The sequence below is a fragment of the Pteropus medius genome, unplaced genomic scaffold, assembly GCF_902729225.1.
Source record: "Pteropus medius unplaced genomic scaffold, Ma_sr-lr_union100, whole genome shotgun sequence".
Classification (NCBI taxonomy): Eukaryota; Metazoa; Chordata; class Mammalia; order Chiroptera; family Pteropodidae; genus Pteropus; species Pteropus medius.
This window is the reverse complement of record NW_024356335.1, coordinates 1,989,160-2,008,500: the sequence shown is the minus strand read 5'-3', so window position 1 is coordinate 2,008,500 and position 19,341 is coordinate 1,989,160. Positions and strand designations below refer to the sequence as shown.

Genomic DNA, 19,341 nt, shown 5'->3' with positions numbered 1-19,341 from the left:
GCCTCATGCGTAAAGGGAGAAGGTTCAAATTCTAACTCTAGGGCTCACTAATTTTGTTCCTCGCAAATGCTCTGTGTGTGTCTCATCATAAAGTCTTTTCTAATGTTGGCATTAGTGTGGCTGATTTGTAATAACTCTCAAAATCTCTCAAAGATTTCTTCCCAACTTGACTGACAAGAGCTTGAAAGATGCCGACAGTCAGTACAGCTTAGTAACTGAGAGATGCGCATCAGAATCACAAGTGTTTTCAGTGCTCTTCAGGCAAGTGCCTTGATCTTGCTGAGCCTCAGTTTCTTTCAGCTTAAATGGGAATACCAGTGGTCGTGACTTCATAGGGTTGCTGTGGGGAACAAGCCAGGTACTCCATGTAAAGCACTTAGCGCAGGGCCGGGCCCTTGGTAAAACTGTAAATGAGAGCTGTTAGTGGAGAGGCAAAGTAGAGGACAGACTCAGGAGTTGGAGGCCTGGGTTCAAACCCTGGCTCGTTTATTAGCTGTCTCACCACAGGCAAGCGATTCAGAGTCCCAGTTTCCTCATTTGTAAATGGAGATAATAGTCTCTATCTTACAGATAGGGTAATTATGGGGATGAAATGTCACCACACGCGTGGTGCCTAGGAAGGCGCCTGGCACATAGCAAGTGTCCGGTGAACATCAGCTGCTAAGGTGGTGGTGATTCGAACAGACTCAGTAGGTGAATTAGCACCAGGAGCTCTGAACCAAAACCCAGAACCCACCTTCCTTTCCCCTCTCTAGACTGTTTCTTTCTCCTCACAAATGCTAAATCTCCAAAGTGATTAAAAAAAAAAAAAATGTTTATTTAATGTCAATCCTTAAAACATAGAGACCTTCAGTATTGTTTTTCCTGGGGCCACCTTTCCTGATATCTCTCATAAAAGTAAAAATAAGGCTGCTCAGAAAGAAACTGGATCCAAAAAAGGGGGTAAAATTACATACAACATGATTTCATTTGATTAGCATTCAAAAATACATAGTCTGTGCAGCGTAAGGATGGCAGTTATCCTGGGAGGTGGGGGTAACTGGGCGGAGCTCCTGGACCACTGATGCGGTTCTGTGTCCCGCCTGGGTGCTGATTACGTGCTTATGCAGACTTTGTGGGAAACTCAAGTCATAAACTCAACGACTTCTGTACGTTCTGTTGGTATATCTTCAGTGAAAAGTTGACTAAGATAAGAATGCTTACTCAGACATCCAGTTAAGAAGCTCAGTGAGCAGCCTGAGCGCAGGCAAGGTGAAGGTCCAGGGTTCAGGCGGGCATTTTCCCAGATGAGCATAATCAGCAGATCCACCGATCCCCACGGTGCAAAGCAATGCCTTGGGAAGGTAACCAAGATTGCGAGCTCACCCCAAGCCACACCGCCCGCTCCACCCCACTTTTTTCCAAAGGCAAAAAACCAAACTTGAATTCATCAGATTCTGACCTGTGTATTCATTTAAAGGAAAAGGTCCACAAAAGGATCTGTGGGAAGAGCCCAAGCTCTGCCGTCAGGACTGGGTTCGAATTCCAGCATTACTACTTACCTGCACTGTCACCTTAGACAAGTCCCTTCCCTTTTCAACCTTAGTCATTGTCACTTATAAAATGGGAAGTGCAGTGTTTACCTTTCAAGATTGTATGAAGGTGTCTGACCCATCGGATCTGTATTCTCAGGGGCAGCTTGTCTTACTACTGCTGTTACTGTTGTCATTATTATTTATTTTGCCTATTGCGTTCTCTCCTAGTCTACCATCTTGAAAGTACTTAACTCAGATTACGTAGTGGCTCTGTTGGCACAGTTTCACTTGTAGCCACAGTGGAGACTTGTCAGGTGGAGATGGATGATGACATTGATGCAAGTGTCTCTCCCTAGAGCAGTGGTTCTCAGAAATGAGGTGACGGGCCAGGTCCCGGTCACCTCCAGATGCTTCCGGTGGTCCACACAGCGCCCTCTGGTGGACAGTCACTCACGGCTCTGAGGAACTGTTAAAAAACAGATACCAGAATGTTTTGACTGCGAATTTAAGTTCCGTCTTTAGCATTATAAGCCGAAACTTCATTAATTAGTCCTAAGGAATTTTGCGGCAGTCAGATAAACTGCCCACGAGGACTGTACCGTGCAGTGAGTAAACAAGCTCCTGTCCTGTTCCCACGTAGGTGAGTTCAGATATGTAACCCAAGACCCTCTTTCCCTCCTTGCAGAGCAGGTGACAGACACCCTTTCGTTCCGACAACAAGAACCTGCACACAGCAATCCAGAAATTCTTTCTTTCTGAAACAGAATCTACCGCAAAGTACAGGGCAGCAAATTGCACACCCTTTATGAACATTGAACTGAGCAACTAGATCCTGGGATCAGTAAATAATTTATTTTATTTCAGCGGACTAGCCAGGCACTTCAGGTCTTCCCTGACACTGATGGATGGGCTCCTCTGCACGTCCGTCCTGTGTCAGTCAGAGCGGAGGTTTCGCTGCCTGCTCTGGCTCGTTCTTAGCAGGGAGTGTCTGTGCACGGCGTTTACCCGGCAGCCCTGCTGATTCCACAGGAAACGACCTGGCCCCTGCGCGGCAGTGGCCTGTGAGCGTCCACTCCCGCGCTCCGCGGTGCCACCACAGCTGCATGCCCTCTGATGGCGGTGGTGGCCAACGCCCCCACTTTACCTCCTGCCATTTGTTTCTGAGATCGGGGTGAGAGAGTCGGACTTTGATCTGCAAGACCCAGTCTTGATCCAGTTTCCCACCAGACTTTCCTATGGTTGAAAAGTTTATCGGAATCTATTAATGAAGGCTATGGCAAAGATCTGATCTTTTTAAATAATTTTAACAAAAAAATATGATTTTTAAAAGCAGTTACTGTGTGCCAAGCATTTTGCTGATCGCTCTTCTACATGCATCGTCTCCTGTTGTTTTGGCCCTATTACTAGATAGTACTGATATTATCTCCATATTTTATATGAAGAAACTGGGATATGGGGAAATCTAGTAATAATGAAGCTAGAATCAGAACCGACATCCTTCTGACGCTGAGTCCTACAGCTGACTACTCTATTATGCCCTGAGCGCAAGTACCGTATGGGTCTATGACAATTTCCGGTGTGCGGTGAACTTTCACCCCTCTTACCTTATTAAATCCACACAGCACGCTGATGACATTCCCATTTCATGACTGAGAAGCAGGCTCGGGGCGGTTAATGCAATAACGTGATGTGTATAAAGCACTTAGTGGTGACTGGCACACAGCTACCACTTAACAGGCACTAGCTCTCGTTCCCTCACCCTCAACCATCAGATATACACTGAGATGGCCAGTCCCAGGAGGACTGGGCCCGAAACCCAATCCCTGCGCTTCACCCAACCCATCGTGCCACAGATGCCTTGGTCATTCAGAACTGGCCTTTACAAAGGAAGTGACTGCTTCCGTCCGGCCAGTCCTAGAGCTTCCGCACACCCGTCACTCTGCCCGTCCTGTAATGTGGGCACTGCTGTTTCTCCCTCCACTCCCCTCGTTGGTCAGCCGCTGGACTTTGTCCCTTTGGGTCCGCGCCTGTCCTCAGAACCCTCCCCGGCGCAGCCCTCTACACAGCCCCCGCCTGTCACTGGAGTTGGTTCTCCGGTTGAAATCGATTTACCGTCCCTGCTCTCCCAGCCTGCAGAGTCACCAAACAAAGCCGTCATGTCTGACCATTTCTGTTTCTTGAAAACCTTCTTGGAATATTTCATCTTGCCTGCTTCATCCGTGTTTGGCCTAAAAGTACAGATGCTCTTTAAGTGTAGACCTTGGCTTGGGCTAACACCAAATTGAGGGTTTTTTCCCATTAACTGGTCACCTGTGTGCCTGATCCTGTGTGGCTGACCACAGAGTCAGGCACTAAGACATAGGTACTACCCAAACAGCCAAGACTGGCAGGGTAAAATACGTTTGGGGAAAATCAAAACTAAAAGCATCATGTGGTGGTACCAGCCATGATCTAGAAAGCCTATAGTATCCTGTTAGTAAGTATTTGCTGGCTGGTGGCAGAAACTGAATTCTGACGCACTCGCCAAGGGGCTGCCCAGAAACCCATGTAAGCAAGGCAGAGGGGGCCGAGATGTCACAGCACACCTCTCCTTCACACGGTACCCTCAAGCAGTGCTTCCTGTCCTGACCCTGTACCAGATCCCCCAACCCCACCCCAGACCTGCTGGCTCAGAACCTCCCCTCAATTGTGAGGTCTGGGAAACCCAGCCTCACAGCATTCGAAGGGAGATAATCCTTCTCCATTCAAAGACACCAAAATGATCATGAGACGTGCGTCATGCTTAACTGCCCCTTATCGCTTTGTCCGAGGCTTGAGTTTACTGACTGGGCAGGTCAGCCTGGTTTTCCTGACTCAGTCTCAGGCTGAGAAGTGCTTTAATAGTCATGCCACTTGTGCTAACTTGATTTCTTCAACTTACCATTTGTCGATATAAGTTGTCCCCACGTCACCAAAGGGAAACATAACACACCTTGAATTCATCCCATAATACGAATATGTAATATACATAATGAATTCCATCTGTCATATTGCGCATATAGCCTAACAAAATTCCATATAGATATACAAATTCTGTATAGGATTTACAGATAAAGACTATATTATAAAATAACCTCTGCCGAAAGGTTACTTCCATTATCTCTTCATAAAACAGTCCATATGTATAATAATATCCGTGATCACAGTAGATATCTATCAGAATTATCAGGTATAATAGCACACATCTTAGAGAAGGCAGAGTAGTTTCATCTCATAAACTGACTCCGGTCAGGTTTGTAATGGCTGCCCAGAGCATTATGCTGAGGCAGCGTCTTGAGCTGTGTCTGAGGGCAACATAAAGAAATTCTGTGATTGATTAAAAATGTCTGCCCTGGGCCTGAGCATGATGAGAGGCAGCATATTTGCCATCTGTTGTCTTCCCTGGTTTATCTGTCCTGTTGCAGTTCATATTTAACCCCCTAGTTGATACCTACAAGCCAGCACTCAAGGAAGACCTTATTACAGAGTTATTTTTTAGTAAACTATATGCAGAGGTAAGAAACACATTAACAGCACGAGACTACGTGAGTGAAAGCAAAGAGCTGTAGCCTGGACTTCTACTCCTCAGGCTCACTCTGACGCTAAAACTAGTTCTGTGTGGCTATATGAATAAAACATTTGCCTCGTTACTTTCCGATGGGGTACCTGTGGTGTCAAGTTCAAGTAATACATGATCTGGAAATGTGTGTTCTTAAGAGGATTGAGCTTCCTTCCACGTTTCTGTTTCATTTTCTTTTCGAATACTGAGGAGATAATCCTTCTCCATTCAAAGACACCAAAATGATCATGAGACGTGCGTCATGCTTAACTCCAAACTCCTTGGATCCACTGAGTACTTTGAGGGTGGCAATGCTAGTGCGAAACAATTTTTGTGTCCCTATTGTGGCCACATGTTCTGAACCAAAATTCGTAATCAAGCTTAACAAATACTAATGAAGTCGTGAGAGAGCAGGACAGGTTCTATCGAGACGTGTTCCAGAAAGTTCCTTTGCTGCGCCGGTGCTTAGTGCAGGGATGGAGTTGCTGGAGGAGCTCCTGGCTGGGATGCCGGGAACCCTGGGTGCTTTCCTGCCTGCCTTCACGCTCTGACAGTGTACGTGGGCCCGACTGGGAGGAAGGCTGACTTTTCCCCACCCTGGACTGATACTGTTATAAATTCTCTTAGGAAATGGCATTACTGCTTCCGAACTCGCATTATAAGCTCAGCCGAGGTATCCATTTACCAGGAGAATAGTTTGGGGACCTAACTGCCCCAGTACAAAACATCTTTGTAACTGCCTTCTCTACAGAGAGAATTCAGCCCTCCTCTGAGGACAGGTGTATGGGATTGGACAGTCCCGGGCCCCATGTTGTAAGCTCCGCCCTTGTGACCAGGTGCTGTGCCGAGTGTTGCCGTGTGGTCACGGTCCGATTCGTGTTCAGTGCCCCTTAGTTTGCGTTCTAAGGATAATGGCCTAGTCAGGTCCACTTAGATTAGTCACCAACCACACGTTGGAGTTGGCAGCTTTTAGCTGTGTCTCCCAAACAATTTCAGATGGTTAGTCCCTCGAATGGAACCAGCGAGTTGGACCCCAGGACCCCCCCTGACCTCAGGAATGTAAGGCTCTCCTGGGTCTCATTTTAGTTGTGACCCACAATGTGATTTCGTCACCTTTTTTGGGTTCCTAGCATATTGCCAAGGCTGTGCTTTTTATACTGGAATGCATTTGATCACCGTGTGAATATACCCACTATATAAACAATGCATAGCAAGACAGGAGAGCCGGTCTTTTTAAGCCCGGCCAGATAGTATGAAGATGTGAATTATGATGATAGCTCTGTCATTAATGGGTGACATCAGACAAGTCATATCCCTGCCCTGAGCCGCAATTTCTTCATAGGAGAATGAAAGCCCCAGACTAGGTGATCTCTGAGGTCTCATTAAGCCCAAACAGCCTGTGTGTCTGATCCTGTGTGTAAATTCAGGCAAGTTTCAAAGACTTCCGTGACTGCTCTGTGGACGCTATCGATTGGCCGTGTAGATTCAGCAAAATCCACTCTGGCCAAGAGTTGTTCAGTGGCCCTCCCAGGGGGCTTTTCCAGGCTTTCGTAGGCTCTGGGTAACCTGAAGAGTAGAGGATTGTAGCTCTGCGTAAAGAGCTGCTCCAGGATTTAACAGCAGAGGGGCTTTGATAGTCTTAGATTCCGAGTTGTAGGATATTGATGAATGAACCACAGCTCATGATGTTTGAGCAAATAAACAATAACTCAGGAAATACACTGAGGCATGGAATGTCAAACGCCCTAATTTTTGCCAAATTGGTGTTTTAGCTTCCGAGACGGGTGTTTTAAATATGCCTCACAGGAGTTCGTGCCTCCTGGGACCCTGGGAAACAGCTGATGGGTCGGAACACATTAGACCCAGTTGGAATTGGGCGTCAGCCCCAGCTTTGCCCTTTCGCCTGAGATTCAACTTTAATAATAATTTTAGTAATAATTAATTGAGTCCTTATTATGTGCCAGGCACTCCGCCAAGTTTTTTACATGCTTATGCCATTCTATCTTCCTGACACCTCAGGAACTGGGGCTGTTGTCTCCCTGTTTTACAAAGGTGGAAGGTCATACTCACCGAGGGAGAAGTAACTGCCCAGGGTAACACTAGTGGAATGTGCTAGGAAATCAGGATTTCCAGATTAATAGCATGGAGACCTCATGGGATGGGGGTTCCCCAGCACAATGTTTCCACACCTCCGGGTGTGAGAATGTCCCTCCTGATGTTGAATTGAACTCTTGGGGGTCACAGGGAAGAGGAATCCCCAGCGACACTCGGTGATGGGAGGCGATTGTGAGGGTTCATGGGCATTGGTTTCCCCAGCTGGACAGTCGTTCTGGATCCCGGTACTGCCGAGGCTGCGGTGTGGAGCGGGTCCCAGACAGAATTCCCCTCACCCGTCCCCCAGACTGGGGCCAGCAGGTCCCTCGTTCACATCCTTCCTGTGGCTCCTCGAGCTCCCCCGTTCTGACCCTCGTCACTGGGTCTGTGTCACAGCCCCGTGCCTGACTCCTGATGATAATGGTCATGAGTAGTAGTGGTAAAGGCCACCAGCTATGTATTAAGCACTATTCCAGTCGCTTTACAAGTCTCATTTCGCTTAATCCTCCCAACAAGCCCATGAGCTTGGCACTGTCCTCATCACCAGTGTATAGCGACTGGCCTAAGTCACGTAGTTAGGAAGCAGGAAAGCCAATGTTAGAACTCACGACTCTCAGACTGCAAAGTCCCTGCCCCTCACCTCTCTGCGCTACTGCCTTTAAGTCTGAAACGGGCCACTGCTGCCTCCTGGTAGAGGTGCAGTCAGCTCTCGGTTCGTCTCTGCGCAGGGGCTGCTCAGAGGAGGTGCCCGGTCTGTGTTCGCAGGGGCGGGTGCACAGTGCTAGTTGCCTTGTATGGAAATCTTTCGGTTACTTAAAACAGACGAGGGACCCCTTGTAAACTCTAAAGCCTAGGACGGATAGTTTCCCCAGGGAGTTGTATATACATTAGAGTTGCATTTTTGTGTATTTTGAGCTGTCTTGTTAAGGAAGGATTTATATGTTGGCGTTGATGTAGGGCAGCGATCAGGCAGTGTTTTCTGCCTTTGACAGTTGGTGTGATAGTTTGCTTCCAGTGAAGTTTGACTCACTGTATCTGGAAGCTGTCAGAAGTGGGAGCATGAAAAGGTCATGACAGATGGCTGTGGATAAGTGGGTAGAGGGAAGAGCTGGGAAAGGGGACAAACGTCCTCCCTTGTTTCCGAGGGAAGGGGCTGACCCTGGCCACCCGGGGCCAGCCCCCGTGTTCTTCTTTTCCTTACCTGCCATGGCTGTGGTGGAGCCTGCCGGGTGGCACCAGGCTGGGCCCCTCCCAGCAGCGCCATCCCTTGGGTCCCTGAGAACTGCCGAAAGGAAGGAAGTAATCTTCAGTTACGGTCACTTTTCGTGATTATCAGTTACAGAATTCAACCATAGTCCCTCCTGCATTCTAAAAGTTGGAAAGGAGTACTGAATTCTGAAGTAGAAAGTGAAAAAAAATGTCATCTCTTAAAATCATTTGTCTTCATTCTTGGCGACGTTTTTACTTCGAAGAAATACAGAAAAGGAAAGGACATATTTCCCACTCACCAGAGTTGACCACCATTTCCAATTTGGAGCGTGTTCTTTTCCTCTCTTTCCAATAAATACTTTTTCTGTCCTTTTCACGTAACATCCTAAACATTTTTCCAAGTCGAAGTTTTTCTTACACATAATTTTCATGGTTGGGTTGTAGTCTGTCATGAGTGGATTGACTAATCCTCTATTGTTGGCCACTTAAGTTGGGGAAATGTAAACGTAAAAGCTAGCTTCCCTTGTTTTCTTTACGTCTGTATGTCTATAATTTGAATTACTTAAAAATAGTGTATTTATGTCTATAATTTGAATTACTTAAAAATAGTGTATGAGCAACACTTTAAGGGGTACTTCTGCCTTTCTTTCAGTGACTTTACATAAAAATTTTAACCAGGGCAATTAAACCATGCTCAAGTGGACAAAAAATAGATGATAGGTAGGTAGGTAGGTAGGAAGGATTTCATGTCCTGGTTTGCCGTGTGTGAACAAAAATAGGTGTGTGTTTATTGGCACATTTGCATATTTATTTGTTCCTTGGCAAACGTCGAGATCGGAGACTAAAGACGAGTTGGGCAGAGTTCCTTGTGATGTCTTCTTGACCCAACTGAGTGAGACTGTGCAGAGCAGTGGAAGGCGCCGCACTGGGGAACTGGGAGGCTCTGGGTGTGAGAATGGCTTTTCCACATACAGTCTCTCCAGACGGCACCTTCACCTGCCCCAACGTGTGCTATGGAAAACACCCCGCACAGGTCCTGCAGAATAGTGTAGTGGCTGAGAGGACAGATTCTGGAACAAATTTCCTAGTTTTCTTCAAATTCCAGCTTTGCCACTTTTTAGCTGTGTGATCTCAGGCAAGTTACTTAACCTCCCTGTGTTTCAGGTTCCTCCTCTATAAAATAGGGATAAACATAGTAACCAAGTTCACGAGGTTGTCGTGAGACCTGAATCAGTGCACATAGTTTGTGCCAGTTAATGTTCACCTGTTCACCCGTCTTGCCCCTGGCCTGGACTGTGGCACCAGCCCTCCAGCTGGTCTCCACTCCCCAGGCTGCTGCCTCCTTCCAACCAAGTTGACCTGAGACTCCCACGCCAGAGACAGAAGAGGTCTCTGTTTGCTCCCAGGCTGGATTCTATGGACTCTTTCTCCAGCAGTGGGGTCTGAGTGTGCTCAGGAACACAGGCTCTGGCCTGGAGTGGAAGCAGAGGGCTGCCACTTCTCCACCCAGAGCAGAGAGGGTGCAGTGGGGCCACATGCCCTGCTGTAAGAAGCTGAGATTCACACGCATCTCAAGTAGGGTGAAATTATTTAATGTACAAAAGGATTTTTCTCATCAGGAAAGATTCCCCTACAGGTTCCTTTAAATAGTGACTCCTCTAGGCAGGCAAGTGTTTTACAGATCATTAACTATTTGACTGAAAGCCTGCAGGGCAGAGAAACTTAAAAATAAAGTGTTAGGGGCCCCTGCCAATTACAGATCAATCCAAAATGAAGACAAAGTATCTGTGGAACTAGAAGTCAGTGGGAAATGTGATTTGATTCGAAAAAAATCTGATTTACACACAACTTTTTTGGAACACGCCAATTGTTTAAATGGTGTTCCACCTGCCTGCCCATCTTGAACCTAATACATTCATCTCCCGCGTCTTCATCCCCAAACCCCAGGCTTGGGGTTCCCCTCTGTGCACAGCGACTGCACCATAACCCAGGAAAGGGCGTCATTGGGAAAGTGTTCCTGTGGCCGTGCAGAGCATAGGCAATTGATGTAGAGATACGGCTGGTAATGGATGAACTATACAGTAACAATTTGCAGATAAAAATAATAGAAGTTAAAGTGTACTTTACATGATAAAAGAAAGATGAAGGAGGACGAGAGTCTGTTACATCTGAGATGGTTACAAAAGTCCTGCTTTGTGAAGTAGGCTCTGTTGAAAAGATTGATGCAATGGGGAGTGACCTTGGCTTGGAGCAGGAGCTGGTGATGTATGTATGAGCATCCCTCTGCTAAATGGACCCAGATTTGTAGCACTAATATACATGGGAGCCCAGAACCAAACTCAGTACGGCAATAAATCAACAGCCACTTTGGGTGTCATTTCTGGTTTATATTCCACTATTGTTCTATCACTTTAATTCATGTCACTATCATCTTTTCATCTGGAACAGTTTTATATAATTTTCCAGTGGAGTTACCTGACAAATCCTATCAAATTAACAAGGCACATTAACAATATTGACTGACTGCGACTTCAAGAGTTGCAGGGCCGTAGAACAAAATTTTAAAACCGTGTCTCTCTGGTGATGATTTTTCCCCCTCTCTTTCTGAGAAAGAAGTGTAGGCAGGGTTTATTCCGCATAAGAGATATGCACATTTATTTTGCTCTGCTCGTTTTGACTTTTATCAATGTCAAAATAAGAAGCAGAAGGGTCGGGGGCGGGGGGGACACACGAAAAAACACTTGCTACCGACAACCGTGGCGTAAGTACTTTACCTCTGTCAGGGAACTGTAGAAATGTCCAGATCTTTAACAATTAATGACCAAATTGGAGGGAAGAGTGTAACTGGGTAGTCGTAATCTATTTTAAGTGATACATTCTCACCCTCCTGAAATCATCTGGACCTGAACGTCCAGAGTCAATTGGACTTATGACGTTGTGCCTAATTGAAATATGGTGTTCCTGAAATATGTCTAATGACAAATTCCAGCATTCGATTAATAAAAAAATACTAGTTGTTTGTCTTTTCCAACGACCACCGAGCGATGACCGGGGTTAAGTGGCCGCACTGCATTGTCCCCTCCGCAGACGGCAGGCGGGACTCGCTCAGCCTGTCTGGTCGCCTGCCTTTGTCTGCCTGTGGCTTGACGTTCTTTATTCATAAGATAAAACAGAACCTAACAAGTGTGTGGCAGATCTCATCGCCAGAGTCGTATGTGTGTTTGTTTGCTTTTTTAATTTTAAATTTGCTCTCAGACTATGGTCACTGTGGAGTTTTTCGTTTTCGTTTTTGTGTTTTGTCATTTTTGTTTTGTTTTGTTTTTCTATCTGTTTCTTTTATCTGCTTTTCCTTTTGGCCTACTAAGTTTTCTCACATTGTATTGAAAAATTTCTAAGTGTGAGTCATAAGTGTGAAATGTATTAACTCGGTTTTTTCTGTCGCATTGTGTACATTTGATTGTTTTATTTCTTATATCTTTACTTCATTTTGCTCTTTTCACTTTGACCCTGACCTTTAAACTCTGGCCTAAAAATTAATTACTTTCAAGATTCCATCTGGGGCCCGCTCTCGAAGGCATATTGAAGATTTTTGTCTCATTTCAAGACCAGAAATTCTCCATCTTCAACCAAAGAGAAAAGAGGGAGCACGGAGCCCGGCTCCCGTGAGTCGGGCTGAGCGCGCACTGCTTGGTGACGCCAGCAGAGCAGTGGCGGTGCGTGTCCGGTTATCCCTGGACGCCATCCGCCCTTGGGTTCCCTTTGTTCTCCTCACGCCCTCGCTCCCAGTCGCCGCGCCGTGTGTCACGTCTTCCACAGTTCGGAAAATGAAACCCGAAGGGCCGGGGTTTAACATTCCGGATTCCTGTTATAAAGTCTTTGTTGCATGAAGCTCGCACCGACTGCTCTCTCTCTCAGTGGAGAAGCGACCTCCACAGCCTGAAGCCAGGCTCCAAGACTTAAACTTGGAAGATTTTATGTAAAGGACCCTCTGATCCTCCCGTGGCTTCCTTTAAATTTAGCTTGGATAATTATTTAGTGTCAGAGAAGGGAAGAGCTAGATTTTTTTTTTTTCCCTATTTTTAGTTTGTAAGGTTTTTCAAGATCAGAAACTCTTCATTGGTAGCTTAGCTATTTAGGCATAGGTTATATTACAGATTTATCTGTCCAACCCAGATCTTACTCTAGAACGACAACAACAAAAAGACCACTGATCATAATTGGTTTTTAAACGAATCTTATAGTATAGTTATTTAATTACAGTATAGAGGTAATTAATGTAGGATTGACACAATGTAGGTAAACTCTATATTGTATCTGTGTTATATCTAAGATGTATTTCTTAATGCCTTTTTATATATAGTTTTAAGGCGTCTCCTTCCCCAACTCACCCACCCAGGAAACCAGACTGTGCAACTTCTTGTGCCATTTGGAATCTCCCTGTGTCTGTCTTAAGCCCGTGGCCCTCCCCTGAGCCCCAAGAAATAGCACATGTTCTCCAATAGAGGATTTACAAAGCAGGTCGAATGATTACACCGAAATCACTTACACCTTCCACTTCTTGTGGCTTCTTTTTTTTTTTGTCCTCCCCCCGGCCTTACAGGTATCTCTGGAGACAAAGTAGAGATAGACCCTGTTACGAATCAGAAAGCCAGCACTAAGTTTTGGATTAAGCAGAAACCCATCTCAATCGATTCTGACCTGCTCTGTGCCTGTGACCTTGCTGAAGAAAAAAGCCCCAGTGAGTAGTCCCTTTTATTTATGTCTCCTTTCTCTCTTCCCCCTCTTCCCCTCAATGTGCTGGGTGCCAGGAGAATATATTACCACCGTGTCCTTTTTTCCTTGGGTCTGTTTAATTCATTACCAGAAATTTCTTTTAATCAAACAGGATTGTATTATGGTGCCCAGAGCCTGACATGGGTCCCCATCCTGTTCAGCGTTGATGTCAGCAGAGAACCTCACAGCTCTTGACCCCAGTAGCCCCACCCCCGGGCACTGGGGATGGGAGTGCGGGGGAGGGGCGGGAGGGGGAAGGCTGGGGACAAACTCCTGCTGAGGATGGCAGTCACCAGGGCCCTCATTTCACTTCGTGCACCCTCCCTCTTCCCGTTTGGGGGACTTGACCAGTTAGACTTGGACCTGCCTTCCTTCCTTCCTGGCCAGACCGAGGGAAGCTGGGGGATTTTCTGTGGCAGCTGAAGACTAGATTTAGATGCCCATCATGCCTAAGTGTCAGCACCCTCCAGATTATTGGCATTTGCGCGACCTACCAGCTCGTAATTAAACTCCCGCCTGCTCCCGCAGAAGAGCTCGCTGCCGGTTCGACGCTCCTCTGTTTAAATTATGAAAGTAGATAACAGTCTGGTTGTATATCTTGACGTATTATATTTTTGCAGTTAAGTAATTGAGTGTAGCAGTTAGATTAATCATTTTTAGGACTTCAGTCCCATCAAGGGACAGAAAGGGTGCAGATCACAATGAAATTCCTCCATGGAAGAGAAAAGTTTAAACTGTATAAGGATTCGTTGGGTGCCTGGAGAAGGCTATGCGCCTAGTGGTCCTCAAAGGCTGTCAGTGTTGCCTGTGGACTCTTTAACATGCGGTCACCCTCGGCCCCCGCCTTGGGTTCCGATTCAGCAACTTGGAGTATGACTCTCGAGCATCTAAAATTATTGTTAATCGGCTTTTTTCCAGTTTCCACTAAATTTGAGGACAAATATTATAAGGAACGACATACCCAAAAGGAATAATAAGAAACGTAAAGTCCAGCAAGTGTTTATAATATGGTTCATGTGTTTGAGATAATACTGACTAAACAGGGGCCTAAAGAGCACGGAGCCCCTGGCTCCCCGGGGCCTCCAGACTGGGCACGAGCCACGTGGTCTCATTTACGGGCAAGCGTTTAATTGTTTTGTCAGATCCAGCGATGCCAGGCTGTGTCGTCTCCTCCTTTCAACTCATTGGCCTACAGCTTGACAAGAAGGGAGAACTTCGGGGTGTAGGGAGAAAGGAGTCAGGCCAGGCCCTCCCCACCCCCCGCCCTTCCTGTCATCCCGCGAGGCCTTGACTCTGTGAGGTGGCCGCTGGCAGGGGCTGGTGTGAATGGTGTTGGCAGCTCTGGGGTCCTTGTCCCCAGGCTTCCAGATCCCCCGTGCCTTTAGATAAACACCCTCTTCCTAATCCCTCTCGCTCCAGCTTGTCGACCAATAAAGATGTTATTATTCTAGCATCTTTCTTCCCAAGAACTCAGGATGCTTTGAAAAGTAACATTTATGAATCTCCATGTGTCTGAGAAATGAAAGACAATCACAGACATGTTGCATAGAGGGGTCAGCTTGGTGGGAAGGTTGGAGAAAGAGCTGGGAACAGGATTCAGGTTTCTCTTACACTCACGTCAAGACACTCACCACCAAGAAACCCTGATTCAGGCTCTGAAAGGTGAGGGATGTAGCACGCCCGGCCTAGCGGGGAGCGACGGAAAGGTGCATGGCCACCACCTCCCAGTTTTCTCTTGGGATCAGTCACTCAGGAGGTAATTGTCAACCCACCGTGAGTGAGGCCGGGTTCCAAGAATTGGGGATGCAGAGCAGACGTGGGCCCCACCATTTCAGTGTTGACAATCCAGCAAGAGAGCCTTTGTCTTCTTTTCAGGCCTGCTGGGTTGCTCTGGGTGAAAACCGCGCATGTGGGTCTAACTGAGGTGTCTTCCCCTCTGTCTCTGGGTCCAGAGACCTAGAAATGATGATACTTTCCTGAATAAAGAGATGCACTGCTATGAAACACTTCCTAAGTCCCTGTTTCAAACCGTGTTCCTCAGGGGACCTCTAGGGGCACACGCGTGTGTGCGTGCACGCGTGCATGTGTGGACATAAAGCCTCCCCTTCAACCAAAGGAGCTCAATCTTTTTCTATTTTGAGATTCTGCATTTAAAAAGTCAACTCTTAAAATTGTTTTATTGCTTAAAAAGAAAAGGTTTAAAAGATAGAGACTTACAGAATAAAAATCAGACTCAGCATAGCCTTTGCAGACATTGGCTACTACAGGCTCACAGCCCAAAATTTCCCATCCAGAACTTGGGCCATGGACGCTGTGAACTTCTCGTACACAAACACACCTCAAAGCCTGTGCTGCTGCTGTTCCCACTGCCTGGCCTGCACCTCACCCCCACCCTCTAACTTATGGACACCTCTGTTTCCCTATGCCCAGCCCACTCATTTTTCAAGAGCCAGCTCACCAGGCAGCCTCTCTCTGTAACTTTGCCCCTAGGCGTTTGTACACACCACTGGTAAAGCACCTCACACACTGCTCTGTATGTCTCTCTGGATTCTTTCCCTCTCTTCCGCCCATCTCCATGCCGAGCTGATTGCCCCAGGAGCCGAGTTCTTTGTGCTCGGCCCCTAGCACAGTGCCTGCAGTTGCCCTCAGTGTATGTTCGCTGTCTTGAAATTGAACTTAATAAGGCCAGAATTTAGAAACCAAAAGTTATTCAATATAATTTATGTTGTAAAGTGCCCAAACAAAGATATATTAAATGAATCGGCTTGATGCTGTGTTATTTTTTTTTTTTTTTATGATTTCCAGTATCTTCATCAAATTAATTCAGTGAGTTAATCTAAAAAGTTCATCTTCGAGACCATCATCAGACCTCAGAATTAATCTACGGGGCTGCTTCTTTTTTTAAAGGATTAATGAACCCTTTTTATCTTTTGTGTCTGTTGAACCTTAGAAAAAAGTTATTTTAACAGCAGTAAAGAAATGAAAGTCACTATATTTCATAAGTTTAGCCCGTGATTTTTATCAGCATAGTGATGTATGTTTGTAGCTGAGTTCACATCAAAAATTATTCTTGGGGCCTTCTTGAATGAATTATGGCAAAGAGAGAGAGTCTAGAAGTAGATAAGGTTTTTGATTTCTGCAATATATTTCCTTTTTCATGTTTTTATCTCTCATAACACAAGTGTCTTGCCGAAGACGGGAACGTGTGACCAACTGGAATAATTTAGTTGTGAAAACAGAGCGGACGTGTTATTAAACAGCCTTCTTTACAAAAAGGCATTAAGTGTCGGGAGGATAATGAAGTTGTTCCCGGTCTTACTTGAGACGTGTTTGTCAGAGTTTTGAACAAAAAAGAAATGGTTTTTAAAAACCTTCGAATGCGGCCAGTCTGCAGTGTTTATTGAGAAAGCCGCTGTCAAACCATTAATTTGGTCGTCATAAGGAGCACGACTCAAGTTGAATTGATGCCGTATCCAAAAAGTGTGTGTGAATAGCTGACTTGGCAGAGGGACCGAGCATCAGAGCGCCTGCAGCGAAACCCATAATTACATATATTGTGGAATCAGAAAGACGCACACTGGGAAGCCATGCTCCATAAATAGCAGTTCCGCGGCTCTTCTCCCCCGAACTTCTCCCTCTTAGGCCATGTTCTCAGAGGGAAGATTTATTGCCCTGTCCCTGTGAATGTTTAAGAACCTGGAACTTAACGACTAAATAGATACATGCCTTATAAAGAAAGCCATACGTAAAAATATGGACTCTTACCAGAGTTAGTTGAGAACATCTGGGTGTCAGAAGCCCTGAGAAATTAAGAATAAACTCTGCCTTTCTAGACTTCAAAAAAAAAAAACCCCACCAGTGTATGCTGCCATTGTAATTCAAATCAGCGATTTCTCCGTCTGGTTTTGCCACTCCTTAGGATTTCTTTTGCTGTTTTGAAGGATGTCACAGACCTCTAAAAGATAAATTAATTTTAGTTCATTCTAACTGAACAAAGATGTGTGTGGCACATGGAGAATGTCTCCGTCTCAGAAACTACCCGGGTTAAATTGTCTCAGAGAAATAATTCTCCATCGTTAATACAGGTCCACACGTAGGCTTTGAATGCGGCAGGCTCTCTTTTTAAGTACTAGCCTCGAATTCCGACACTGAAACAAAAGCAAGGGACCTTTCTGTGAAACTAGCACCCATCAGAGGCTCTCGGCTGTATTTAAGTGAAGCACCAGACTCACCCAAGCCAGGTCTGGTTTTATCGTAAGAAGGTTGTGCAGGTTTAGAGTCTTTCAAGGAAGCAGCCTATCATTAAGGAATCAGATTTAAACCTCAATAAAGTAGCTGTCGTCTTTATAGCTGAAAAGACCTCTGTATCTCAATTAAGTATAGTTAATATAAAATCTTAAGGAAGCAACATAATAAAGGTAACCTGATTACGTTCTCTTGCAATAGTATAATTTCAAGGAAATCTGATTCTCTCGATGCTGGTTATGTCGGTGGGGGGTTGTTTGTTTGAGGTTTGTTTTTTGTTTTGTTTTGTTTTCTTTTGTTTTGTTTTGTTTTCGGCCCAAAACACTGTTTGGATCCCGGATGGGAACGCTGGGGTTATGAGTGCACCACAACTGCTGGCGACTGTTAAGCCCTCGCGGGACTAGGGCCTGCTAGATATTCGCGATGAGATTCAGTTAAGGTCGGGAGTTAAATTAGCTGGGCTTATTGGTGACCTCCCGCTTAAATGAATCTTTCTTTTCATAAGTACTTGACAAGATCTGTAAAGTAGTGTATTTAATTTACTAATTAAATTAAAGCTCCTGAATAATGATTTGTCCACATTGATTTAGCTTAAATAGAAAAGATCAGCATTGTTGTGATCTTCAGGAACCTTAATGGCCGAGCCAGTTAGACACAAAGGCCTCTTGTGTTTTATAGGTCAGAAGTACATAGGTAAGCCCGGGCTGTAATTGAATTGCCTGCACTGCTCCCTGCAGTTGCCGATTTCCTCTGCCTTCCCGGGCCATTGTTGGGCTGGGGCTTAAGAGAATGTTAACGCGGTAATAGGCACAGGGCCTTCCCCATTATACGTCTTGCTATCGAGCGGTTCTGCATGACTAGTTAAAGAAGATGGCAAGAAGATTAATGAAAGCAAGGCTAATACAGAAGGGGGTACTTTTGCAAGACTTCTACCGAGGAGATATTAGAGCTGAACCAGAGCTTGGCTTTTTCTTTATCCTGTGACCTTTGAACCCGCCTTACTGTTGAGAGCTGCCAGGGAAGTCGACATTTTGATTGATGTTGGTACACGAGTCAGTCTTTCCCATTGAATTCCACATCTGCACGAAAATAGCTTTTCCAGCAGAATTCATACTGGCTAGAAGTGATAGCCAAATTGATGGCTGAAATGCTTTTATGTAGTTTTCATTTAATTCTAAAGATATTTGATGGTTTAATTCGGTGTCCAGTTTTCATGGATTATAAACATTCACTTATATGTCCTTAATGGGTTCATCAGCTCCTAGTGAAAAAACCAGTATTAAGAGTGTTCACGGGTTTGCAGACAGAGCTCCGAGGAGGCTTTATGGAGGAGTAAAAGCAGCCATCAAACAAACCCTTCACCATCCTTAAAAAAGAAAAATCAGTCTGAGGACCCAGGCAATCTGACTTTCGGGGTTTTGTACATAAAGCCAAAAGTCTGTTTCTGGAAAGCTGTGGATGGGGAAGTCTGAAATTTTGCCTCTGTACCCCACCTGAGCCCCAGCTGAGAGGTTCTCTTGATCTACTCGAAAGCTGGGTTCCTTGACTTTGACCTTGAGACACTAGCATTCCATCTGAAAGGGATTGCTCTGGTCTGCTCATAAGACAGCCCTGTGCAGATACGAACCTCTGCACATGTTCTCACTAATTCTGTTACCTTGCTTGTGGAGGTGCAAGCCGTGCATGCATGTGTGTGTGTCTGAGTGTGCCTGCGTGTGCATCTTCCACCCTCTCTCCCAGCAAAGAGTGGCAGAAGGACTCAGGTTTTGGCACTAAAATTGGCCTGGGTGCACCCCAGCCCATACACTGAACCTTCTGGCCACCCGATTTCTTTTCTCCCTCTTTGACAACGGTACTTCTAGCAGAGAAAACGCATGTGCACACACACTCGTGTGCCAGGTATCCCAGTTCCTAAGGGAGGAGGTCCCC

The 19,341-nt window shown here is 45.7% G+C and overlaps 1 protein-coding gene across 12 annotated transcripts in view; it reads left to right on the top strand.

Moving 5' to 3' along the window:
* The window catches only part of MAPKAP1 (MAPK associated protein 1), a 229,154-nt gene that overhangs the window by 191,321 nt on the left and 18,492 nt on the right, over window positions 1-19,341 (top strand). For 10 of the 12 annotated variants that reach the window (XM_039861615.1, XM_039861617.1, XM_039861622.1 and 7 more), the window contains one exon: window positions 12,995-13,132. The exons of the other annotated variants lie outside the window; for them this stretch is intronic. In XM_039861615.1, the coding sequence (XP_039717549.1) occupies window positions 12,995-13,132 (138 nt within the window). The remainder of the gene's footprint in view (window positions 1-12,994; window positions 13,133-19,341) is intronic. 12 annotated transcript variants of the gene reach the window in all.